Here is a 26,909-nt window from a genome sequence, read left to right on the forward strand (position 1 = left end):
TGGTTGTTGGGGAAGCAGAACCCACCTTGGGGATAGGGGCCCTACAGGTCTGCAGAAAGAACTGGAAGGAGCCAGAGGACAACCTGACAGACTACAGCCTGCAGGAAGACAGACTCCTTATCTATAAGAAAGGACAATGGAGGCTTTTCCTAAGGCCAGGAGGCAGGAACAGTGACCTCAGGACACAAGCCTGTCCCTGTCTTCCTGCTCTTTTTCCCTAGCTATGAGGTTCAGGTTCCGGGGAGACAGAGGATGCTCCCAGGAAGCCTTTCTCTAGAGTTCCCCAGTCAGCCCCCAGAAGGGAAGGTGGGGGAGGGGCAATAACTTGTCTATTCATATGCACGGCTCAGGGAAGAACCCAGGCAGGTCATACAGCTGGTGAACATCTGGATCTGTGTAATCTTCCAGGTTACACAGTTGGTGAGTATCTGGGTACGAGCCCTTTGTCTATGCGGGGCTGTCCTCTAGCTAGGTGACCCAGCCTTTCTGTGAGGAGTCCAAGCAGCAGCAGCAGCTAACACTCACTGAGCGTGCCCTTGCCTGAGCATGCACAAGCGGACAGAGCCACAGTGCGTGAGTAGAGGAACTGCGTGTGCTGCTAGACACCTGTGTTAGCCAAGAGGCTGCTTCACAGAGGGAAAGCTCTGGTTCAGATGTCATGGCTGCTCTAGGAAAATGACCCCTGGACTAGACCAATCTGTGGTGTCGGACACAAACCTCTACGCAAGGCAGCTTACCCTTGCTCTCCCAGGCTGTGAGCCCCTGGGGTGATCGCCTTCCTGGAGGAGTTCAGATCGGGTTCCTGGCTGATCTTTGGTAATCCCGTGCTTCTTCGGGTTAGTTCCACCAGCCTAGCAGTAAGAGCTGACCAAGGCCAGGCAAGGCCCTGGGTCTCTCTCCTTACCACTGTGCCTACCTCAGGTTTGATTCCCCACTGGCATTTCATAGACCTGGCCAAGTGGAAACACTGAGAAGACAGAAAGGCCTGTAACTGAGTACTTGCTCTGGGCTACACACAGGGCCACGGGGCTTCTTTGAGCTCCTCCAAGTTCCTGTGGGGGACACAGTCCTCACCCCAGCCTAGCCACAAGGGAAAGTGAAGCTCAGGGATGTGAGATGGCCCTGGTGGGTGCCTGGAAAACCAAAATAAAATGACAGTCATAGCAGACTGTAGAAGTTGGGCCGAATGAATTCGAATGAGGACCCCTGCTGTGTGACTGGACTTCTGTCTAACCATGGGGCTCCACACTGTTAAAACAGACACACGTCCTTAGCAACAAGCTCCATCTTGGAGGCGTAACATGAAGCTCTTCCCTGCCCTCGCCCCTGTGACTTTACCCACGTCAGTCTCAGAACCCTGCTTGAGAAAAACTTGAGAAACTGCCTGCCTGCTCTGGCCTGCACACTCCGTTCCAGGGGACTAAAAGCAGAAGGGGAACTGTAGCTAGGGGCACAGGCCACACCCTTCCCATAGGGAGAAGACAGCTTCTAGGTAGGCTTGGAGGAAAGAGCCTCATGGGTTTGTCTGTTTCTACATTCAGGCTCACTAGATTGGGGTGAAGGAGGGCTGTGCCTCTTTTTCTGGAACCTTCCATTTGCGGCATGCAGATATACAGAGACACTTGAGTACATCAGGAGTCAGAGATGGGCAGTGTGGTTAATGGCAGAGGGCTCTGAGGTCATACTTCAGAAGGTGGGGGGTGGCACACGGATCAGATTCTGAGGGGAACAAGGAGCTGAGGAAAGAGGTACGGTTCATGCCAGGGAAGATGGTTGTGCCTGCAGCTAAGCACCAGTGAGATGAGAGTCAGGGAGGAGGAGGCTGAGCCTCTAGGGAGAGAGCTGTGGCAGGGCAATGAGAAGCGGGCACAGGCCCAGGACAGAAAAATCTCTGGAAGGGCTAAGCCTAGGAGCATCTGAGTGTCGAAGTGTCTGGCTCCACTATGATGGGTGGGACATGGGGACATGGGGACATGGGAGAAGAGGACCTAAGGCAGGGCTGCCTTCTCTCTGTGAGGCTCACTCCTCAGTGATGCTATCCCTCAGCCGAGGGTCCTCCAGTCAGGCTTGGTCACCAGTTCCAAAAGTGCTGCTTCTGTAGCTTTGTGTGGCTCCTACATTACAAGCTCCAGTTTCTCTACCTGGGGGCAGCCAGAAGGTTTCTTTTTTTTTCCATTGATAAACCCTGCCAGGACCCTGCACCTTTGCCCACTCTGTTTTAACAGCCAGATTGCCATTCACTTAACTCCTATCAGGGCCAGATGTATGTATGACCAAATAAGGGAGGGACTCAGGCCTTAGACAGGGACCCAGATGACTAGCTAGCCACGTGTGGGCTCCATCTGACGGCTGGGTGTAGCTTTTGGTCACCCAATCCTTTTCAATGGTGTCCGGTTTCTGGAGTTCTGTGGGCAGCTAGGCCCTGTTAGCAGGGAAGGGACACATAGTTGGGGCAGAGTAGGGGTGTGAATGAGGACATAGGGAAGGTGAGTGAGGGCTGCGAGACCGGGGTAGCCTTGTCAGGCAGGACCACCCAAAGTGGCACTGGGTAGTGATGGTGGTGAGTAGGACCCACTGAGGCAGGGCGCCCAGGACAGGAAGAGGTTATACCCAGAGAGACAAGGGGCATCCAGGTGGGAGGACAGGGACAGAGCAGGGGAGACAGGGCTAGGGGAGAAGGACAGGGCCAAGCGCAATGATGGCTCCACCTTGCCTGCTCGCCTGACAAATTCCTGGCTGTCTCTTACACTTGGGTTTGTACCCTGGCCACCTATACCAACAGCTGGCACTGGTAAGTGCTGTGTATGGCTCAGGTGCCATGCTAGGTGCCTTTTCCAGGTGGGCTCATACCATCTTCATGACCGCTCTAGTGAGGACACGCTGTGCAATTCCCAGTTCACAGACGTCTCTGCGGGGGCAGGGGTGGGGGAGCTAAGAAATATCCCTGGCAGGTGTGACTCCCTCACAGGCTGGCCTCAGGGTCAAAGTCTTCACCTCTCTTCCAGGTCCAGGCACCTCTGGCCTGTACAATGGCTGCTGATGAAGATAATCATGGATGTTGGGGCCGGACCTAAATTCTGGCCATCAGTGGGAACGTTTATGAGGAGGGACCTTCAAGTAAAGAAGGACAGGTAAGGCTTGGGGGGGGGATTCCTATCCCTGTAAACCCAAGACCCCCCCCTGCCTCAGACCAGGCAGTATCTATTGGTTCTGACATCTATAAATACTGAGAATCTACTCATGGACAGACTCCAAGAGGAAGCAGAGGAACGCGGGCCTCAAAGGGTCAGGCGACAGGCGCAGAGTCAGCTAGGACAGTCCAGGGAGGAAGTTTCTCAGCTCCTCCCTCCCTCATGTCCTTATCCATCAACCATGCCAGCTCCAGCTCTCAGTGAAGCCTGGGCAGAGTACGAGGCTGGGGTCACTGCTCTAGAGGGCCAGGCATCCTGCTCTCCTGTAGGCTCCCACAGAACCCCACTGGCAAGGCTGTAGGTTCTGCTACTTGGTGCCTTCGGGAAAACCATGAAAACCTGAACAGCTGCTGAGCCTCAGGTAGGCTCTGTGACTGGTGACTGGTTGTGGACTCGGTCACCTGCAGGAGACTACCCTAGTTGTGTTTAACTCCCTTCTCAGGACTTAGGTCCTGAACTCCCAGTGTGGCACAGATACCTCTGGGCCTGTGGGTACTCAAGGGAACAGCACTGTAGAGGAGGGAAAATTCGGGCAGAGGGTTTGAAGACACTAGGCAGTCAGGAAAGGTGGGTACCACTGCAAGGACTGAGGGGGCGCCGTAGCTCACACTGCTCAGTATGTCTCATATGGTGGGACTGCCTTTGGAGCTTCCACTATGGGCAGGAAGACTTGGGGCCCTGGGCTGGATCAATGAGAGAAACCGCTGTGGCCTCTGCCTTAACAGAGGGTCCTCTCAGCCATAACTCAGAACCACAAGGCAAGAAGGCCATGGCTGACAGGACCCTGTTAAAGACCCTGTTCTGGGAGGCCTCCTTAGACTGTTTTGTCTGAATAGACTCTAGTTCCTCCCAGGTCTCTTGAAGTATCTCTCCTCACTCCCTCCAGAAGGATAAGGATGGCTTCCTCCTCTCCCTCAGCCAATGGGGTAGCACCCTGCTGTCCCACCAGGAACAGAGCCACCTCTGTCCTAAGTGAGCATTGTGGCCTCCCTCTACTACATGTTTTCCCCCAGGGTCAGCTGACCATCCCTGCCCTGCCTGGTGCTCCCAGAAGTGGGGTTCTGAGCCTGAGAAGCTACCAACACCTTTGCATGAATGATGCTACAGACTTGAGTCAAGACTGGCTCACTTCTAGGCTCTAAACTGGGACCCTTGTAGTCAAAATCACACAGTTCAGGCAAAGAGTAGGTAGGTCCCCAGAAGGAACTGAGAGGATTAGAGACTGACAAGTGCCCGGGGCTTTAAGTCTCTCTCTGTGTTGTGTCTGCTGGACTTTCATATGTTCCCTGGCTCTGGCTCACAACTGTGAGGTTGATAGTGGACGTGTAGGCATCTAAGAGATGTGGACTCTATGGTCAGGGCATGGAATCTCTCTTGGAGAGTTCCTGGTTCTAACAGCTAGAGTCAGAGGTGTGGTCTCAAGCCTGCACCTCCATTGTGGAGCTCATGATGAGAAGCCACTGCCAGAGGGATTTATGGCACTGGGCACCCACAGGGAAAGGAGGTTCTCCTGGCCTGAGAATCAGCTCGCTCATTTCTGTACAGAGCACAGAAAACCAGAGGGAGGCAAGGTAGGAAGTGTGGGGTGGGGAGAGCCACTCCCTCACCATTGCTTCCTGAGGGGTGCACCCCCTGCCCCCGGATTTCTCATTCCCCAAATAGACCCCATCCACAATGGCTTCAGGGCTTGAAGAAACCTGTGGGGTCATCTTGACAGCTATGTGACAACAAGATGGATGCCCTTGGCTCCAGTGAACTCTGAATACTCAGGGCCTTGGCCCCATCTTCTCTCACATCACACCTTCACCTTGGTCCTCTGGAGGAGAGCTGGTCGGGTCTGGGGTCAGAGACACAATCTAAGCAGCCATATGGCCCAAGATCTGGCCTGTCATGAAATTTCCTGTCCCCCATGCTCTTCTTCTATTGCCAGATGCTGTCCTTTGTCCTGTCCTCCCTCCCTCTCAGCTTGGGACCCTAGAGGGACCAAGCCACCTCCAGGTTTAGAATTTCCCAGGACAGTAAGCTGGCACACTATCTCTGAGGCTAACCCTTGACTCAATTCTTCTTCCCTTTCCTGACTATCACATATCCCCTTCCTTTCCACACATGGCCTGGCTCTGATGTCCAAGTGTGCCCTGATAAGCATGAAACAAAACAGGGACGGTTACCTCTGCTATTCTCCAGGCCTTGCATCTACTAACATCACCTGGGAGCTGTCCTGCCTCACTGGAGGTTGGCAACCAGCTGGGGGCTAGAGTCCTAGAGTACCCCAACTCCCTTCACAGGGGCCTATTTCGGAGAGAATTCCTGGGAATTCATGTGCTTTCCAGCCGGGGCCTCCACATAAGAAGACCTCTCCAAGACCGTCAGGCTCCGACCTCCAGGACCACCCCTCCCCGGCCATGATCCCTCACGGTGCTCAGCAATGCAGGGTAACGAGGGAGTCTCAGTGTATCCTTCCCAGAACTAGGGACTCTTATACACAATTGTATGGTTACCAAGCTTGGATGAGCCTAACAGTGCCTCTGAGCAGCTTGTGACAACCCTGGTGGCGGCAGCTGTGCTCAGGAGGGGCCAGCTACAGGCCAGCAACCCAGAACCGGGGGCCCCTCTGATGGGTAGGAAAAGGAGGGGATGCAGAGGCAGAGCCTTGTCTTGTCTCTACTCTGTTGTTGAGAGTGGTCCCTCGCTCCTCCTTCTCTTCCCTTTCTCCTTGGGCTTGTCTAGCAGTGGCCTCGTCAGCAGGCCTCCCCGATACTCCCAGAGTAAGGTCATAGGACCATGCTGCACAGAAGTCCCAGTGGCCACTGAGTCTATGTGACACTCTGACCCAGGAGCCTAATGTACATGTTGGTTTCTGAGTGAGTGGAGGAGGTTCATGTACTCAGGGAACCACATAGGGTACTGGGTTCTTTGCTATAATATACAAACAAAGAAATAAATGTGTTTTATGGAGGGTAAAAAAAATTTAAAAAGGAAAATAATGAGTTCCCTTCTGCAGTAGAGCCTCCCCACATTCACATACAACACACGGAGCCCCCATAGCACATGGACGTACATCCTCATGCTCACACACACATGCTTGCACACATGCAGGCTCACACAGCGGTATACCTCCCCACCGGCATCCACACAGTCACACAGTCACACATCCATACCCAGGCTCTCACACTCCCCAAAGCTGGCATGTACACACACACAGACCGCACACCAGCACCCCCCAGGCCAGCACTCATTCACACACACCCACACACCCATAAGGGCAAGGAGAACAAAGGAAGTGGAAGAAAAGTGTTACCCATGAGGAGCCGCCGTTTCACCCGCTTGTCCACATCAGCTACTGACGTGGCATTGAACTGAGAGCGCTCAATTGCAGCCTCATCCTTCTCTAGAACACAAGTAAGGGACAAACACGGAGCCGGTGGTTAATGAGAGCCCACTTCCCGCGGCCCAAGACAGTCAGCCTCTTGGCGTGGCGCACACAAAGCCAACATAGCATGCTGGGCCAGCACGGTGCCCTCGCCAAGGGCTAATCCCAGGAACTTTCAGGCGGGTGTGCTCAGGGTGAAGCAAAGAGGAAGCAAGAGTAGGAGGGATGGCATGCAGACCAGAAAGATGGCCACAACACAACCTGGACACAGTGGGGATGCAGGGTCTGTGTGCCGCCAAGCAGGGTATGTGGCTGAGGTCAGCAGGAAGCCTGTGTGGAAGATGCAGAAGCAGAGAGCATGCCATGGGCTCACAGAGAGAAGCGGTTACAGGTCCCTGAGGCTCGAGCAGGTGCGGGACAAAGCAACAGGACAAAGGGATAGGTTTGCGAGGTCTGGTGATGGATATACCTGGGACGGCAGATGCCCTGTTACAAGGATGCTGCCACTCATGCAAAATTAAGAACAAAAACTCACAGAGAACCGTACACATACATACACAGAGAACACGGGATCCCAATGGACAGACAGAAAATCCAGGGGATCTGGGCAGCACTGGTTGCCTGCTTGTCTAGAGGACCAGAGCTAAGCATTCAAGTGCTCAACAGGGGACTGCAGAGAAGGGTCAGTCATTGTGGGAGCGTGCGGGAGGGAAACGGCTCGGGCCAGCCGGGGAGCCTCCAGCCACTGGGCACGGAGCTGGGCCAAGATGCTTTGCTGGGACCGGTGACAGAAAGGAAAGCAGGACGGGAGGTTTCTCATCCTGGCTAGGAGTTGAGGCCACAGTGGCTGGAGATGGGTAGGGACTAGTTTCTAATGAGAGGGGACTAACAGGAAATGTGGGATCGGGGAAAGAGATCCAAGCAGGGACTGTCACATGCAGCAGACGTTAAAAAATAAAAATAAGATGAGAAAGGACGGAGTGTGGACACAGACAATAAGGGTTAGATCTGGGCTAGAGTTCAGATGCCCGGCAGTTGTCTGTGCTGGTCCAGCGGCTGCAGGGCAGGCTCGACTGGACATGGGAGACTTGAATAGACAAGACAGAGGGGAGGCCAGAGTGGCTCGAAGGAGCTCTGGGCAGGACAGTGAAGGGAGAGAGGTCAGAGGACAGAAAGTTCTAGATGGGATCAGGCTGCAATAGAGACACTGGTCTGAGACCTGGTTTGGCTTTTAATTTTTTTTAATTAATTTTTTTTTTTTTTGGTGATTGGTTGGTTTGGTTTTGGCTTTTGGCTCTGAAGAATGATTAACGAATGTCAGTTATCAGACAAGACAGGCAATCAGGGACCATCACAAGAGAAGCAGCGGGAATGAGGTAAAATGAAATAAAAAAAATGGCTGTCCGAGAGAAGAGGCCACACAGAGCTGGGGAGAGCCACCACAGGCAGCAGGACAGCCCCGACTACACAGGGGATGGCCTGGGATCCCTGAGCGGCCTAGCACCCAGTTTTCCAAGACACCAAGGAGCAGCGACAGGGGATGGGAAAAGATAGCAGCTTTGGGACGCGTGTGCGTACATGGCTTCACCGAACACCTTTCTGTCACTCAAAAGCCCCTCTGAGTCACCCTCTAAGTTGATCATAAGAAATGGGACCTTTCCAAAGAAATAGCAAGTGTGATCCCACCAACTCATTTTGGGTCCTAGCAAGTAGACCCTCGGGCCCAAACTCTGAAATTCCTTTTTCTTAGTTAAAAAAAAAAAAAAATCTTGCTGTTGTTTTTGAACAGGAGAAAAAAAACGTATTAGTAATTATTGCATAAAATAACTACAAATGTCCAAGCTGCCCTTGGGAACGTGGGCCCAGAAGGAGGAAGTAGCTGAGTTCTAATCATGGTTCCATGGAGCAAGGAGGTGATGGGATAGAGCATTACCGAGGGAGAAGGGACCTCAGGTGGGTGAGGAATCCTAGGGAGAGCCCGCCATCCCAGAATGAGAAGCAGTCCCAAGCACGCATGCCCCACACAGGGTGCACACCTCCACCCTCACGGTGAGCCACGTGCTAGGACACTCAGTTTCTACATGACTGCGAACAGTGCCCGGACCTGCAAATACTCACACAGACTCAGCGAGGCTGCCAAGAGTTTTTCACATTAGAAAATACTGGGCTTTGGGGGACAGACGATGTCCCCAAGCTCAACCACACTGCTACAGACAATCCCCTGTGTTGAGTTTGAGGACAAGAAGCAACCCCAGTGGGGAGACCTAATCCTTGGGAATGTTGTCCCAGGATACTGAGGGACCCAGGGCAAATTCTCACAGAAGCTCCCCTTGGGATGCCTGCCAGCCCCATCAGCCTTGTAGGTGACTCCTCTTCTTCTCTCCCTTCTGTTCCCCCAAGACAGGGGGACCACACAGGGTACATCCGGGGGTAGTATGGCAGTGGCAGTACCTACTTACCAATGCATGTCCGACCATCCGCATGTAGAGCGTACTTCTGGTGGCAGCCACACATGGGGCCTGTGTCTGTGTCCTCGCAGCTGTGTTGACAGCCTCCGTTTCCATAGTTACAGGTTACTAGTTAGTCCCAAAGTGTACACACGTGTGTATAAACAGAACAACAACAGAAATGGTTAGTTTACTGGAATTGGTTATTTCTTGGGGTGGGGTGGGGGTTGGGGAAAGCGAGAGCCTGAACTGACCAGGGGAACTGTCCTTTGAGGACCGAGGGAAGCAGACTTGCATCTCTATCCTTGAGCCCCTCCAGGGTGCCAGATAGAAATGCCAGTCTTAAGAGGTGGGCCCAAGAGTGGACTCTGAGAGTCACATAGCTAACACATGAAGAGAGAGTGGAGGGTGAGGGAGAGGCTAGACACACATGCAAGACACTTTAACCCCAATAGTCCCACTGGGACACATGCCTGTTCACACCAAGACATATAGGGTCCATTGTGGGAGAGATGGCAGCCATGGTTCAAAGAGACATTTATAGTCTTAGCTCTTGCACAGCTGGATCCCCTGCCTGTGTTTATGGATCCTACTCTGTGGGTCCTAGATGTGAGTTATCTCAGCTCTGTTCCCTCACAGCACTGTGGAGACCAGCAATCCCCAGATAGACAGAACATAAGCAAATTAACGTCACCTGTGGTATATGCTGAGAAAAACCTACACTGAGTGATTGGTGCTGTCTATGGCTGGAGGATCTGGGGCCCTTCAAGCCCAGATGCTCCTCCATAGAAGCAGCAGCAACCTGCACCCATGGGAACAGGACTGAGCAAGGGGAAGCCAGTCTGAAGTAGGCAAATGATGTTCAGGTTTATTTACATAAAGATGGTCCACTGCCACTGTGTAGGGTGAGGGAGGCTGCCAGAGACGATGAGGATCTGAGCTAGCTCTCTCTCGGAGGGACCCTTGGAGACTCCACTTTATCACGCCATGACCTGGTGGCCAAGAGATGTCACCTGAATGTCTGGACAGCATGTCTTTATGGAGACCTTGACTGGTTGTCCATACTCTGTCTACACACATTATTGACTTACGAAAGTCATTCTGAGTCCAGACATGGTTTGAGGAGCACCGAATTCCAGATCTGAGAGTTTGAATTAATCACGCCCTACTAAGCAGATCCGTTAACGTGGCTGGCAAGGGAGGGAAATCACTGGAGGAGAGTATAGGATGAGAATGGCTGGAAGGGGCAGGTCTCTATCTGGCATCTCACATACTGCCTTCAGCAGCCAGGGTTTCTCAGCAGCATCCTCTTCTTGACCTAACTTCCAGGGAAGTTAGATGGCCCACAGGCTCTCTTGCATGAAGTCTGTTCTTTCCATACTTAGGGATGGTGGTGATAGGCAGAAAGTTGGTGTTTCCCAGTCCAGTGTTCCTTCTTGGGGATAGAAGCCCAGGGCTTAGGATCAGGGCCTGCATAGGTCCCAGGGGATGGGTCATTCCCCAACTGGGCATTTTTTTTTATTATGGGGAGACTCCTCTTCAGAGTGGGCAGGAAGCATTTTGGGAAAGGCAGTGAGAATGCCACAGACAGTTCCTCCTATTCTCTGCATGCTGGGCTTTGGGAAGACAAGATGGATAAAGGAATATCCTCATTCCTGGAAAGGGCTCTAGACTCTGATGGGACAAGGGATTGGGGTGTGGAGCCCTGCAGCCTCTCCCCGCCAGTCTAGAGGTTTCTGGGATAGCCTGGGCTCCGGATCAACTCTAGAGTCCAAGGTTCTTGAATACACGTGAGTTGGGGGGGTCCATGCAGGTCTCCCCCATCCTTTGCACTGGTCCTCACCTTCTACCTTGTTTGAGGCAGGGGTCTCTTCCTGTTTGCCGCTGTGTACAGCAGGCTAGCTGACCTGTGAGTTTTCAGGCATTCTCCTGTCTCCACCTCCTACCTCACTACAGAAACACCAGAATGACAGACAGACACACACACACTACTGTGTCTAGGCTTATATGGGATCTGGGGATTTGGTCTTCCAAACCATCTTTAACCATGCCTCTCAAAACATAGAAGAAACCAAAGCCAGATCTCCTGAGTGCCACCATCCAGGGAACCCTTAGGGTTTCTCCCCGCTCCTTGGCCTAGGACCTAGAATTAGGCTTTCAATACCTTGTCAGGGAGGGTAGGGCTATGGATCCAGGGATCAGCAAATGTCCCTAGTCTGGGCTTAGCCCTTTCCTTTCCCTGTGGTGACAAGGGTAGGGGGTCTTAGCTTTCCAAAGACTCTGGCTTGTCCCATGTCCTTCCAACCAAGCTAGACACCCAGAGGAGTTTTGTGGGTAAACCTCCCTATGTGGCACTAGTCCCAGATGGGTTATCAGGGTAAACTGGTCCAGTGAGGTCACTGGCAGCCCTCTCTTTAGTGTCTGCATGGAGCAAGTCTTCGGAGACCATTCTTGCCTGAAGCCTGTGCCTGCTCCTGTCCTTGCTCAGCATGAGGGCTGGGAGACTTATAGTCAGCCCCAATTGCTCTGAAAGTGGCCAGTTAGCAAGTGTTTTCTCTGAAGTTGGAAGAATCCGCCTGTGGGTCCAGGCTAGGACCTCTGTCCTGCCTTGGTGACAGCCAATATGCATGCCTTTGCCGTTCCATGGGAAAGACCCACCAGTAATGAGAAAGACTGGCCCACATCCTGACCATAGCCAGATGTTGTAGAATGTTATCCTTGAACACAACGGCAATTGTCATCTTCATCAGGACAGATGTATGCAATTCTGCCCCAGCTGTGGTCTGAGGCAGTGATAGAATGCATAGGATGTGTAAGGTTAACTGATGGGGTGGGAGATCCAGTCTGCAGCTGTGGTGAAGGCATCATTCACGCTGGCATGAGACTTTCTGGTGGTGGGGCTGCTTTGAGGTCATTCATGCTTCATAAGTAAGACCAGGAAACTCACTGGTTCCCCCAGTTGGACTTGGATAGAATCATACTCTGGTCTGTCACCATCTAGGATGAGTAGGCACTTGTTCACATTGTCCTGGGAAAAGTTCACAGACCACCAGAATGAAGAAAGTGCCTCCGCTTTGGGAGATGGGTAGATAGCATAGAGGGTTGGAGCATGGGTCCCTGGGGATAGGAACAATAGCAGGAGCTCATGGGTCTCCAAGTCCTTGGTAACTGTTCAGGGAAGATGAGCTGAGGGAGTCACAGTGGTGAGATGGTGGGCCAGCTGTCTTCTGTCGAGAATGGAGGAAGAGAGGAAAGCTGAGGTCCTTATCATGGGGTCAGTCAACCACCACAGAAGCTCAGACAGGCAGGCACACATTCTTCAAGAGGCAGGAGCAGACTCCTCCGCATGTCCTCCACACCACAGTGCAAGGCTGATGAAGGCGTGGCTCAGCTGAGTTGGAAGTACTGACCGAAGTTCCTTCAGCTCTTGGCAGACCCAGAACAAACAAAACGCAGCCTGCATCTCATTGCCTTCCCACAAAGCAGTTGGCCGGGTGTGTTGGGTTTGATGCTCTGGAAGCCCTTGCATGTCTTAAGTTCTGTTTTCTTTCCCAGTTTCATTCCCACTCATGGGCTGGATGCCCACAATAAGAGGTTGGACTGGGGATGGCTGTGATCGCACACACCTTTAATCTTAGCACTTGGGAGGCAGAGACAGGCAGATCTATGTGATTTCCAGGCCAGCTTGGTCTACAGAGAAAGTTCCAGGACACAGGGAAACCCTGTCCCCATACCCACACTATGGTGAATCCTGGGGCAGATCTCCTCCAGGCAAGCAAGCAGGCCTTGAAACGGTACCTCTGGCCTGTTGCCTTCATCAGACCAGATATGGGGCTCATGGTTTGTAATTAGTCCTAAGGAGGTCACTGAGTTCAGCTTTTTTTTTTTTTTTTTTTTTTTTTTTTTGAGACAGGATCTCATTGTAGTGCAGGCTGACCTCAAACTGTCTGCACAGCTGAGGTTGGCTTTGAACTTCTGTCTCAACCTCTCAAGTGCTATAATTATGGGTATGGACCATCACACCTGGTCTATGCAGTGCTGGGATGGAACTCAGGGCTTGGTGCCAGGCAAGTGAACTATATCCTCACCCTGGGTTCTGACCTGGAACAATGTCAGCACTGGGTCCACTCCTTCCCATCCACCCTTTCCTCCCACTCGTTCTCCTTTGCTTCTTTATACTCTTCTATCACCTAGGGCTTCTCAGGCTGATAGAGAAAGTGGGGCTTTTAGGCCTCTGAGCTGTAGCCCTCCATCCCCACAGGGGAGTTTGTGTTCAGGGCGCTACAGATGATCCGAGCCAATGCCTGGGGCTGTGTTGACGGTGTCACACCAGGTACAGAAATCCCCAAGTTGGGAGGTCATGAGCCACCCCTCCAGCTTCCCCAATCCCCTCAGCAGACCTGTCCTCCCCTGACCCCAGTGCCTCCCTGAACCAATGTCCAGCACCCTGGACAGACCCTCCACAAAGCAATGGTAGGAGACGCATGGGGGTGTCTGACCCATTTGCCTCCCATCTACCTACGTGTGCAGTCCTTCTGGTTTTGGGCAAGGTCAAAGCCGGGCCTGCAGTCACAGGCTACCCCACCTTTGGGCGTCTCCCGGCAGATGTGGGCACAGCCATGGTCTTTGTTCATGCAGTTCATCCCCTCTGGGAAGAGAGACAGAAAAGACAGGGGTTGGAGGCCAGTGACAGTGGAAGAGAGAAGAGAACCTTAGGCTGTGGAGAGATGACCAGTAAAGCAGCCCAGCCCAGCGGTGGGTGTGTTCAGTCAGCTACTGCACACACTGCTCCCATGTACGTGTGTGTGTGTGTGTGTGTGTGTGTGTGCGCGCACACACACACATACAGGTGCATTCTGCTGATGTCACAGGCACAGCTCCTGCCTGACTGCAGCATTGCCTTCAGTCAGGGCCATTTGGATGCTCTCCTTAGACTCCAATGGCTCCAGGACACTTTTGTATCTACTTAGTAAACTCTATTTCCTCCCTGTTTGCCTGGAGTGGCTTGAACCTCCTCCTGATGACCCCGATTGATGTTTATCTTCTGGGTGATTTGTGAGGAGTTTCCAGAATTTATGAGGTCACGGGGTCAAGTGAGAGGTTGTAGGTCACAAGTCCATCAAGAGGCCACAGGCAGATCAAAGAGCAGAGAGCCACTGTGTGCTGCACACCAGCTTTGGGACCTGATGTCACCTCCATCTGAGAGAGCGTGGCAAGTAAAGCTGTCTGGGAGAGGGAAAGAAACCCTGAGGTGGTGACCACGTGAGATAGCTTATCTTTCTCAGAGGCCACGCTTGACCCTTGTCCTAGGGGAAGAGAGTGTAATCGTGACCCTGTGTGCTGTTTGTGGGCCCTCAGTAACACAGGACATGTTTAAAAGGATAGGTCTATGGCAATTATAAATAATAGACCAGAAATGTCTTGGGCTGGCAGTGTGACTCAGTGGACTTCGGCTAGCATGCTGGTGGTCATGGGTTCCTCCCCAGCACCACAAAACACAAAAGAAGGAAAGAAAAGGCGGTCTAAAGTTAATTCACAGATAGCAATGAGCAAAGGCTGCATTTTGCCCAGCACCTGGGCTCACCTGATCATGTTCTTCTTCTCCCCCCGCCCACTTTGATTTGCTCATTAATTCAAGCCAAGCTGCCATACCAGTGCAGAGCTTCTGCAGCACCTGACTCACGACAGACAGACAAGGAACCCAATGCACGGACGGAAGCTCCACCCCTTCCCTTCCTCCATTTCCAACACTACCTAAGCCTGACAGCAGGGACAGAGGTGTGTGTGATGACCACTATCCAATAGTCACCGGGAGGGAGCTGATCTGTGGCCACAGCCTATTTCTGGCTGGCTACCAGTAACCAGGGTTGCTCCTGAGCCAATATGAGCCCACCCTGACACCCTGGCACCCTGGCACCCTGGCATGTAGCTTTATTCACAAAACTCCTGAGAAGTCAAGCAGACGTGGTCATGAATCTGGCTCCCCATGAACTGTGTGCCTTGGAGACCATTGTTTGGCTTCTCTGAACCTCACCTGTAAACAAGCATGAGACCCTCAGCCTTGAGGATTAGGCTTAAATATTCCCTGAAGCCACAGCCAGGAAGATGCCAGGTGCTTGGCATGCATTCTGTTGGCAGGACCTGTTTCTGTTCCTGCGGATCTGAGGGAGGCAACTCCCCGATGGGTCCTGGCTGGTAGAGCACTCTTCAGAGGTGACTTCAGGAGAGGCACTTCTTGGCCATCCAAACCCACTTAGTTTCCTGTCATTTTCTGGGACACCCTACCTGTCAAGAGTCTGACTACCAAGCAGCTTCCTGGACTCAGAATGGGAACTGTCAGTGAGCAGCTTGAAGCCAAGGTCACACTTCACTTCCTACTTAATGTGTGTCTGTGTCTGTGATTAGTGTTTCAGCTGTGACCCGACCTTTGGTACCCTGTCCTCATGTACATCCTCTCTAGGTCCACAATCCCACACTGCCTGCTGTATCCCCCGGCTTCTTCCTGGTTCCTTCCTCTTGTCTTCTATAAGTGACTTCCTAAGCCCATCTCTGAGTCCATCAATTCCATAAAGACTCCTGACCCCACTGATATCCTCCAGGCCATACCGATTTCCCAGACTGCTGTCCTAACATACCTGCTTTGTCTTCCCAGGCATGGAAGAGTCATGTGCCCTGTTTAGCTCCGCTTGTGCGTGGTGAAGAAAGGGAGATTGAATTTCCACTTCTAGTCCCAGAAGCTCTGCACACCATTAGACTGCCAGGAATTCATCCCCATGGAGCTGATGCATCCCTGAACCCTGGACCACAGATTCCCAAGCTTTAGAAACTGTCAAGCCTTCTCCTCTGATGACCTGTTAGCACCAAGTCTTTCCTTTTGAGTGTCCAGACTTCAGTCATGAGCCAAGGGGTCATACCCCAGAGAGGCTCTGGGAGAGCGACCCAGCACCATGGTGACTGCCAGTGGTCAGTGGCGGGGCCACAGGAAGGAAATGGGGAGCTACAGAGCTGGTGTCCAGGGTGCACTCAGAAGATTCCTAAAGTTTCTCTTAGTCTGCTTTACACGTGCGTGTGTGTGTGTGTGTGTGTGTGTTTGTTTGTTTGTTTGTGAAAGGCCTTGCCCCCGAGCATAGCCTCCCATCTTAGGTTCCCATACCAAGCTCTCTGCCAGTATGCTGTAGCCTTGGTTCCTCTCTATCAGAATCCAGAGATGCCTGCTTCCCACAATTGGTGGGGACAGGCTGAGGACATTAATACAATTGAACTCAGGTCCTCTCTATGTTCCTAACAGTTATAAGCTTTATTGAATTCAGAAGTAACAGCTTAAAACATACTACATGTAGCTAGATGGTGGTGACCCATGCTTTTACTCCCACCACTTGGGAGAGGCAGAGGCAGGCGGAACTCTGTGAGTTTGAGGCCAGCTTGGTCTACAAAGTGAGTTCCAGGATAACCAGGGAGGGCTGTTACACAGAGAAACCCTGCCTCAGAAAACAGAACAAAACAAACGACAATAACAACAAACCCAAAAACGTACTACATGGAAATGTAATGATTTTTGCCCAAAACTATATTTTCTAAAGCAAGGAGACTGTGGGCTCAAGAGGCATGGAAGGCACTAGGCACTGGGCACTCCTGTCTCCTGAGTGTGGCTTGGACTCCAGATTAAAAGCTTTTCCCCAGCTTCCGTGGCCTCTGCCAGGCTGCTCTGGCAGCTTTTGGCTACAGATGGTTTCCTCCACCAACCTGTGTACCTCTCCAGCCCAGGCCTCAGTCACTCGTGGTGAGCCCATGCATACTCAGCCCCAGGCCCAGGGCCCATCTGGGAGGGCAGAGCAGAGCTTCTGCGACTTAGGACTGCAGGCCTTGCTTCTCTGTCCTCCTGCAGCTCTCTGCCTGGACCATGCCTGCTCCTGAGAGGGATGCAGACCACAAGCTTCCTAGCACACCTCCCTAGGGGCAGGTATGGGAGCCACATGCACCAAGTTCAGAGAAAGCTCGCTTGTTTCCCCCCACAGAGGCGCTGGGAGAATTTCAGTCATTCCCGGAAGTCCTGGTTTTCACATGCCTGGTGCCAGCCAGCCCAGGCCGCCCGCCAGGTCGAAGCTAATCTGATCCGATCCATCCAAATCTAATTATGCTCTGCAAACTTGGGCTGAGTGTCTCCTCAGTGTTAGGCCGGGCCGGGTGCAATGGCGAGACAAGGCCCTTAGCTGCCACACGGATTGCCAGGTCCACAATGGGACTGCCACATGCTATGTGATTGTGGGCAGCTTACCTTACTTCCAAACCTCAGCTCCACCTGTTGGGCAGAATTAGATAGCCCTGGGTCCTACTTCCAAGGTGGGACAGTAGCAACAAAGCTTTCTTTGGACCTCAACCCAGGCAGGAGGGAGCCACGGAAGGCTGTCGCCAGAGAGGGGCCGTGCATGTGCCAGGGGAGACCTCTGCCTGCTTTAGAAGGCTCAGATTTCAAGCCACGGGCAAGGTAAAAACTGTCACAGGACCCTGAGAGGGATGAGGAGCCAGTGAGAGGTATGGGACATCTTTTATAGCCCCCTCTTCCTAGAGTTTTCTGGAAGGTGGGGCATGTGGAATGAAGCTCTCTCCATATTCCATTTGCTCTTGACAGGTCTGAGAAGGGGTGTGCCTGCTTTACAAACCACTCGTGGAAGTGTGTCAGCATGGGGGACGTTGTGTCTGGCAACGCCTGTCCCAGGCCTCTTTCCAGCGTTATCCCTGGATCTTCTGACAGGCCCCGTGGTGCTTTCCCAGCAGGCCACGGGCCAGCTGCCAGCCTAGGGGATGGTCCCATGTGTGTGGAGATAGGACGGCCACATTAGTGTGGATGTCACAGTCCCTCAACACAGATTTGGCACCCTTGGTCCAGTCAGAGTTGTAATGTGTGCCCCCTCAAGGGTCACTGCTATGACAATTTCATCAATACCATCACTTTCTGAGTTCTTGTCCTTTAAACACAGAGGAGAACAATGGCCTTGCTTCACCTCCCAAACCCCTCCAACTTGGAAGGGGACCTTAGGGGCCTTCCATAGCCCAGAACTGCCCTAGCTTGGGAAAAGCAAACCTAGCTTATGTAGTTGGAAAGAACCCCAGGGAAGTCACATGAAGGGAGATGCAGGACTGAGCTGGGGAAAAGAGGCTAATGATGACCTCTGGGATGCCTGTCTGGGGTCAAGTTTTAAGCCAACTTACAAGTATGTCATCTTGTCAATTCTTCAGATCAACCTTAGAGAGATGTAACCTGGGGTACCACATGCCCTTCCAAGACAGGAGCACTGTGGCACACACAGGCTGATAATTGGGCTAGAGTGAAGGGCTGGATCATGGGACAACACAGAAGCCAAGGGAGACGACAGCCATTTTGAACTATCCAGCTCCATCTGAATGAGGACAAGCAGAGCCGCTTACTCCACAGGTACTTTGTACAAATAACCTCCTTGAAGCCCAGGAGACTGACTGCTAGGAATACCACAGCTCCAGCAGTAGGGATGCTGTGGCTCGTGAGAGGTAGGGACACTTGCCCCAAGGGGCCACTCTAATGCTCACCATTCATCCTGCCAGCCTTGTGTCCGATCGGCAGCTTTGGTTCCTTAAGAGAACTGCTGCCCCTGCCTTCCTTCCTTTATCCCCTCTGTTTAAGCTGCAGCATACAGGGGAAAGAGATTTTCCCTCCAGACCTCGAAGGGTCTTGGGTATATAACAGAGCACCCAAGCTGGCTCTCTGTCCCTTCTGCCTGTGAAGCACCCTGCTCCTCCTGCAGGGCTCCCCCACCAAAGCCTCAAAAGGACAGCCCCTTGGTTCTTTGGGTTATTGATCTGCCCCTCTGTGGTCACTACCTGCTGGGACTATGGCTGGTCCTTGCTGTGCTGGATGAGATGAAGGGCTTGCTTTCTGGACAGTTCAGCATCCCCCAGATGTGCCTTGGCCTGTTCCATCACCCAGACTCTGGGAAAGCTGCCTCCAAGAAACAGGGCACCCTTCACAGACAGGAGGACAGATCTGAGGTGTCTGCAGACACATGTGGATGGATGTGTGCAGAGCTACCAGGGAGGTTGTGTGGCAGAGGTGGGTAGTGCGATTTCATGCCTTACTGCAGCCTTCTCTAGTGTGTTCTTAGGACCTGCTTGGCTTCCCGTCTGAGAATGGAAAGCCTTGAAACCCTTTTCTTTCAGGAGTGCTGAAGGGCGTCAAAAGTGGAGACCTGGGGCAGCCTCCCTGTCACCCCTTTGACAGACAGGACCACCCTTCCTTCCTCCTCACCTCTTGAAGTTCTTAGGCTTGTCACTAGGTGTCACCACAACCAAGTTGAAGCCACTCCAAGGATCCAGAGGTGGCTTTGGAGAAGGTCTGGCTGGGAGATGAACTAAGACAGGCTAGCCTCCAGCCCAGTGGGCCGCGAGTCACTCACTCTCCCCAGCAAACAGCCACATGGCACACCCAGTTAGACTGGATTTGAGACGAACGGTAAGTACTTCCTAATTGTATGTCCCAAATGTGGCATGGGTCATGTTTACATGCAAAACAGTAAACCTTCTGTGTTTTAACTTGTCAACCTTATCCCTTCCCATAGGAGCCCACAGGAAGTCACGTGGTGGACAGGTTGTCTCATGCCACTCTTAGCTGGCCCCAGACGACACAGATTCCAGGCTGTTAGCTGTGGATGTCCTCCTCCTCAGCCCAGCTGCCGTCTGGACCCCGCGAGGGCAGCAGGCACTCAAACTGCCTAGAGAGGCTCTCTGTATTCCCAAGGATAATCCCAATATTTAGCCTAATCTAAAGGTGGTGCTTAGTAAATACAGGCATTCCTGCGCAATGTCGTGCAGAGGAGGAGAGGGACTGGTGGAGTGGGATGGGTAGGGGTGGAAGGTGGGATAAGAGTCTGGGAGTGTCTCCTGGAGAAGCCTGCTTACATGAGAAAGGCCAGGCAGATGAGGCTGAGGGACTGATGAGCCATGATGTGTGTGTGTGTGTGTGTGTGTGTGTGTGTGTGTGTGTGTGGCCCTGCTGGAAGGGTCTGGTGGGTTTGGAAGATCAGCTGACCTGATGGCCACAGCATCGGTGTAAGTCCTGGCTGAACCAGAGACCCACGGGGAAGGACATGCTGGGTGTCCCTGGGTGGCCTCTCTAGGCTGTGCCCTGCTCAGTACAAGGAACAGGAAAGCGCTTTATAAATCAAAGCCATGCAGCCCAGACATCTGAGAAGGTTCTCAAGGGAGCAATGGTTGGAGCAGACAGGCGCTCCAGACAGAGGGAGCAGTGTGAGGAGACAGGGACACGGAGTGGCAGGATTTTGCAGGGGTGGATTCGTGACAAGGATAGGCTATGAAGATCGGAGTTAGAACCCTGTGGGGAGCTGGGGGAAGGCCATGAATGGCATGGCCTGCGGGCTGGGTGCACAAAGGCTGAGGGAGAGCTGGCAGCAGCTGCACTAACCTGGCCAGAGGTCAGCAGCTGGCAGCCCTGACCTAGGTAGAGGACAGTATGCATGGCAAGGCTGGGGAGGGTATTTCTCTGTCTCAGGGGGCCTAGGCTGCACAGTACCCTCTCTCTTGCTCCTGTCAGACCTGAGTTCAGAGCCAGCCTCTGGTAACTTTCTATGGCCAGAATTCTACATCCCATCAATGAGATAACTACCACACAGATGACACGCAGGAGCCCTGAGAATCCAAGGCCCATTGCCAGGCCCAGTCATCCTCAGCTGTGTGCTGGTGACATGCTGCTGTGGAGCCCAGGGATGGACACTTCCTGAGGGACACGGCATGTACACACACCTTCCTTCTCGCTCTCGTGAACACGTCTGACACACACCTCACTTTCACAGCAAGACTCCGAGGCTCGAGGACTGAGCTCTGAGAAGGGACCTAGGGCCAGGTGGGTCGAACGTCTCTTGTCTTGGTACCCTCTGAGCTGTGGCTCACCTTCTGCCCTTCACTCTCCATTCCTGGAGACCCCAAGGACCAACAGCTTTGCAGAAAGATTGCCTGGCAGCATCAAGAAACTGGCCCTGTGGTGCCCCTGGCGCCGGCCTGAGGCCAGGCCAGGAGAAGTAGGTAAAGCGGGCTCACCAGTCAAAGGAGTTGTTTATGGGGGTGGGAGGCTCATAAAAAATAATGGGATGGATTTATTATCCCCGCGCTGAGGGCCATTCCAGACCGCACAGGGCCAGGCCTCTTCCAGTAGCACCATAAATCTCCACACTAAGTGCCAGGGATGCCCGTCCTCCCGCCCACCTGGTCTATAGCACACAAGGAAGTTCGAGGAGGCTGCAACCCTCCATGGCCTGTGGTCCCAGCCCCCATAGTCAGTGATGGAAGGGCTTAAAACAAGGCAGGGATGACCCTGGCCCTGCAGGAGCTACAGTGGGGACTCTGGAGTGCAGGCCTGGCTTGCTTCCCAAGATGTGAGCATCGTATCTGGGGAACTAGTGACAGGAGCCCAACAGCCATGTATGCTCACAGGATGCTAAGTCATGATTTAGCTGGGGATTCTCGTGAGGGACAGAGGGGCTTTGTTTGTGGACTTGCTTATTGGAATTGGGAAAGAGAAAGAGTTGGTTCTGGTACCAGAAACCTCGCCTTCCCCATCTTTAAGCGCCCCTCCTCACATAGTAAGGCATGGGAAGGGAAGCCGTTTTCCATCAAGGGGCATGGCGGCACTTATCTGAGGCACCTCACAGGGTAGCTGTGAGCATCAGGGCAATCCCCAGTGGAAGCCACTGTAACGCTTAAGGGACTGGAGCTGGGCCTGGCGAGGGCTCATATGACTGAGGCAGGGTTAGAGGAGGTAAGTGTCCAGTCGGTCTTCAGGGCAAGGCGAAATGAAAGCAAGACAGGCTGAGCTGAAGGCAAAGGCGCGAGGATGAAGGACCAGCCTGAGGGGCAAGAAAGCAGGAGGGCTGGATAAAGTCAGAGTTGGGATAGCTCAGAGGCTGTGCTTGTGGCAGGCAGTTCCTGACCCAAACTTCTATACATACTCCGAACTCCCCAGGTGGCCTCTGCCAAGCAGCTCCCAGCCAGGCCTGACTCCACCGTGAGCGTGGGCAGTGTGCTCAGATCCCAGAAGCGAGGTGAGCTTGGCATTTCCCACCACTATGGCCATGGCCAACTCAGGCCAGGCAGGGGCTTGCTACCACGCCTCAGGAGTCTGAATACTGGCTGGAAGAAAACACTTCACTCCTAATCCTAGCAGGTAGGAAGCATGTGTGGGTCCCCTTCAAAACTGACACTTAAAATGGAACCCTGAATACAATGGAAGGAGTGAGACCTTTATGAATGATGAGGCTGGTGGATCTTGGGTGAAGTTAAGGCCCATGAAAACAGGTACAGGCAATAGCGAGGCCTTTTGCCCCCTGCCTTTGGTTACATCTGCACACAGAAAGAGGCAGAGAACTCCTCACCAGATATGGGACGTTCTGGAGCCTAGTTCTTCAGTCTCATAGCCTCAAGAATGGAACAGAAATAATACTGAATAATCATAACAGCAAGAAGGCACCGAAACAGCTCGCAATCTTCTCTGCTATGGACAGACTGAGTGAGGGCTGGGTGAGCGCTCCTCTGCTCCCCCCCCACGCCCACCCCCAGTTCTGTGACAGAGTTGCCTCTGAGCTTGGTCTGGGTGGCACCTGGTTTTGGATCTGCTTTTCCTGCAGCTTATGATTTGGGGAGGATGTCCCCACGTACAAAGATGGGGGCCTTTTACGTGTCATGCATAGAAGCAGGACAGAGGGATTAGGGTGTAGGGTCATTAAATTGCCAAACATATGACAAGCAGAGGCTTGTTGCCTCTGCCCTCTGAGAACACACACAGGGAGGTCTGAGACTCCACAGAGTCCTAGGATCCTGACCTTCAAGGAGATCCCAAAGTCTCAAGGTTTCCCTCCTTCCTTCAGACTCTTTCAGACCTCAGCAGAGACTGGGGCTGAGCCAGCAGCTCAGGAGACAGAGGGCAGGTGCCCTGTAGACACCATTCTTGAAGACCCTTAATCACACACAGAGTCAGATTCTGATGGGACTTGGCATTTCCAGCTTTAAATATGTAGGTTGTCATGCAGAAGGCCCTGGGCCATGTCTAGTGGGGGGGGGTAGACTGACCCTTTCACCCAGGCTCCACTGACTCCCAGGTTTCTATACTGTAAAGAGAACAAAACTCTGCCTTGTTCAGTCAGGGGTGTCTGCCGCTAAAATATTCGGCACCCATGTGATGCGAGTAACAGCCCAGTCCTAAATGCAAACCTGAGGAAGACACGCTCTCCCAAAGGTCTGGGGCCCCATCTCACACCTGCGTCAGCCACCCTCTCTCCAGTTACCTTCCCTTCGGTGTTCTGTCATTTCCCCATTGGTCACGGCTTCCGGCTTCCTCAGCCACCTTCCTGTCATCCTTCCTGCTACGTCTCCCTCAGCCTTTCTGTTACCAGCTTCCCTAAGGCCACTCCATTACAGACCCCCTCAGACATCCTGCCACCTTTCTGTCAGACATCTCCTCGTCACTTTCTCTCTCGAACTGTCACCTCCTCTCACTAGTCTCCTGCCACCTTCTCCTCCTCAGCTACCCCATTATTGTCTCCACAATGTCTGTCACTTTCCTGTCAGTCTCCTCTCCCTAATTCAGCCATTTTCCTGTCACTTCCTTCTTAATCACCCCCTATTAACTCTCTCTCCACCTGCCTCTTGTCGCCCCCTCATCTCCCCATCACCCTCCCTCAGCCTGTCACCTTCCCCTCAGCCATCTTCCCGTCACCTCTTCCTCTGCCATCTTCCTGCCACATTATCTCCACTCATCTTCCTGTCACGTTCCCCTTAGCCCCCCCACCCCTGCCATGTTTTCTCTGTCATCTTTCCTTTAGCCACCCCCCCCCCCCCCCCCCCCGCCCCGTCACTTTCCCGTCAGGCATCCCGTTGCGCCCCTTCCTCAGTCACTTCCATTTCACCTTCCCCTGGGCCACCATCTCCTCTCCCTTGGCCATCTTCCTATCAACCTCTTAACTACCCTGCCGCCACCTTCCCCCAAGCCATCCTGCTCATGGACCTGTGAGACATCTGGGAGTGCGACAGCCCAGCTCCCTGCTTGCTTCATTGCCATGTCCTACCCGAGATGGATGGTGACCCTGGGCTAGAAATGTGGTTCCCATGTCCACTTCTCAAGGTGGAGTCAGCAAAAACTCCCGTTAGATACAGTTTCTGTCTCCCTTGGTTCTGCCAGTTTGGAGAGTGGGGCTGTAGACCCTCTTTGGACTCCTCCAACAGGCAATGAAACCTGCAGTGGGGATCTCAGGTATTAAAGAAACCAGGGAATGGGGGAGAAGCCGACTGGATAGTGGAGCAGCCGCTGCTGGACCTAACAGGGTAGAAAAGGGGGAAGGCCCCTGGGGCCAGGGAGGCAATGGACTCGTACTCTGGCCAGGTTGGAGGCAACTCAAGATCGGTCATGCGAAGAAGCATCAGGTCTAGGGCAGGGTGAGAGCAATCCCCTCTAGTGAGGCTGCATGGTGCACACATTAGGGTAAATACTGGTACCTACTCTGTTAGGTTCTAGTCCCCCTGATCAGATGGCACTGGAGGACAGGGGTGTCTGAGGTCTGCTCTTGACACTCTCACAGAAAAATGGCAGAGAGACCCATGTAACACTCTGTCCAGTGGTTCTGAGGTGGTTTTTTTTTGAGCAGCCCGAGGCTGTTTCTCCGGCTCAGCAGCTACTGGTCCATGGCTAGACAACCCCACTAGCCTCCTGTTATCTCATTCCCACCGCAAACTCCTGCTCTCCCCTGGGCTGCTTCCTTACCCCACCCACACCCTGTTGGACTGCTCATTCCTTCTCAAGTTAGCTACCAGTTCTCGGACGCTTTTCCAGCCCCTTGCTCCATAGGTTCCCAGGGCCAGACTAAGCTCAAAGTTCCCAGTGTGACTAGCCTATGGGTGCCTCAGATCTATTCCTCTGGGCATGTGCCAATCACCCAGCGCAACACACCCACGCCCACACACATCTCGGTATCACAGTTCCAACATCAGCTGCTAGCATGTTGGGTAAAGAAATGATTCCTCTCCTTTGCTCTCCATTGCTCTTTCTCTAAAAGAGAAGTGGGAAGCCATGGACGAAACGCCAAGGAGGCGGTCATGACTTGAACCCCTTGAGATCTAGTCTTGCCACTTTTCAGGAGGACCCTTGGACCCAGTGTTTACATGAGTCTATGAGCTTCTAACCCTGTCTGTGCCATGGATTGGCTAGTGTTCACCCATAAGGCTCCAGGGTTTAACACTGGCAGCGCCATCTCAAGGCTAAGGTAAAATGAACACCATTGGACACTGGCTCGGTTTCCCTGGATGACCTAATAAACATTCACTGCTCTGCCACAAACACTAATAGTGACTTTTCGTTCTTAGACGCACACAGGCTTGGATATTAAATGACAGAGTCCTTCTAAGCCATTCTTCTGGTGGGTCAGTGCCTGTCAGAGAATACAGTTGTTCTTAAAAGGCAAATTCTTTTTCATTATGTGTGTGAGCATATATGCATGTGTGTGTGTGTGTGTGTGTGTGTGTGTGTGTGTGTGTGTGTGTACATATGCTACAGCATATTGTGGAGGTCAGAGACTAACTTGTGGGAGTCTGTTCTCTCCTTCCGCCATGTGGGTCCATGGAGACTGTCTTCAGGTCACCAGACGGGGCTCGGTGGTTGGAACCCTTACCTGCTGAACTATCCTGGTCCCAAATGCAAATTCTTGATGGTGGTGTTGATTCAAATCTGCACTAAACACCAAAAGGCACAGAAACACCACACACACACACACACACACACACACACACACACACACACCCCAAAGAAACACTCTGTGCCAATGTTCACTTCCTGACTTCATATTATACTCTAGTGACCTCAGATGCTGCCTTTGGGGAAAACTGGGTGGAGATCACCGCCATCTCTATTTAACACATTTTGTTTTGTTTTTATGAATCTAGAATTATTTCAAAACAAATAGTTGTTAAAAAATCCTTACTGTTTCGTCTCGAGTTACATTGGGGGTCTTTTACTCCTCCAAAGTTTCAAGTAAAACAAACAGACCCCCAAATGTTCTTGTGTGGCTTAATAAACACAACAGCCAAGTATAATTTAACCCAAGGTCATTTTCACACAACCCGACCCTCTGAGACACAACTGTATCCAGAAACTAGGAGCACGGTCAATGGCAATTCCAGAGCTCACGATGCCTTCTAAACAAGCTGAGAGCCCCTCAGCCTCTGACCTGAACGCCTATATGACTGAAATCACTGCTGCTGACCCTTAGAGTCAGACCTGCTGCGGGTCAGTGGCACATGGCAGGCAGCAACAGTATCAAAAGACACCTGTTTACCAGAGGTTTGGAGACATTCAGCTTGGGGCCAAATAGCAATACACACTTTCTGTCTGTAGCAGGGACAGTTGTCTGTATAACTGAGTTCACAGCAAAAACTGCAAAATGTAATGGGAAGGGGCAAGGTCAGCTCAGGCTAAAAAAGGAGGGAAATGTTATGAGATCGTTCAGAAAAATCCTCCCACAAAATGGTTTTGGAGGCATGATTGCCACCTAGACCCGCAGGTAGTGTAAGGTGGGAAGAGGCGTCTACCACACCAGGACTCCCACTGAGTCCTATAGACCTGGGCCAGCCATTGAGAAGGACTCCTGGAACCTTCCTCATTGCCTGCTCTCTGCAATAGCCGGGAGTCAGGAGCCCAGGTCGTGAATGGTAGACTCTCCCTCAGTGACACTGGCAACCTCAGGCAAGGTTCCTGACTCTTCAGAGTTCAAACTTGAAACGGGCCACTGCAAGGATGCAGAGGGTGGGCAGGGATGTCCTTAGTAGCACACAGTGAGCACACAAGTCACCTATGCCCACGAGCTCGTCAGAGAT

At 52.7% G+C, this 26,909-nt stretch overlaps 1 protein-coding gene across 3 annotated transcripts in view; it reads right to left on the bottom strand.

Moving 5' to 3' along the window:
• Scube1 (signal peptide, CUB domain and EGF like domain containing 1) overlaps positions 1–26,909 on the bottom strand; it is a 117,357-nt gene that overhangs the window by 36,016 nt on the left and 54,432 nt on the right. Inside the window, exons 5-7 of one of the 3 annotated variants that reach the window (XM_038342915.1) lie at positions 13,531–13,656; positions 9,021–9,137; positions 6,490–6,579 (exon numbers count right to left, since the gene is read on the bottom strand). The exons of 1 other annotated variant lie outside the window; for it this stretch is intronic. In XM_038342915.1, coding sequence (XP_038198843.1) covers positions 6,490–6,579; positions 9,021–9,137; positions 13,531–13,656 — 333 coding nt within the window. The remainder of the gene's footprint in view (positions 1–6,489; positions 6,580–9,020; positions 9,138–13,530; positions 13,657–26,909) is intronic. One more of the 3 variants, XM_038342916.1, reaches the window with a different exon arrangement.

The sequence above is a fragment of the Arvicola amphibius genome, chromosome 9 (genome assembly GCF_903992535.2).
Source record: "Arvicola amphibius chromosome 9, mArvAmp1.2, whole genome shotgun sequence".
Lineage (NCBI taxonomy): Eukaryota > Metazoa > Chordata > Mammalia > Rodentia > Cricetidae > Arvicola > Arvicola amphibius.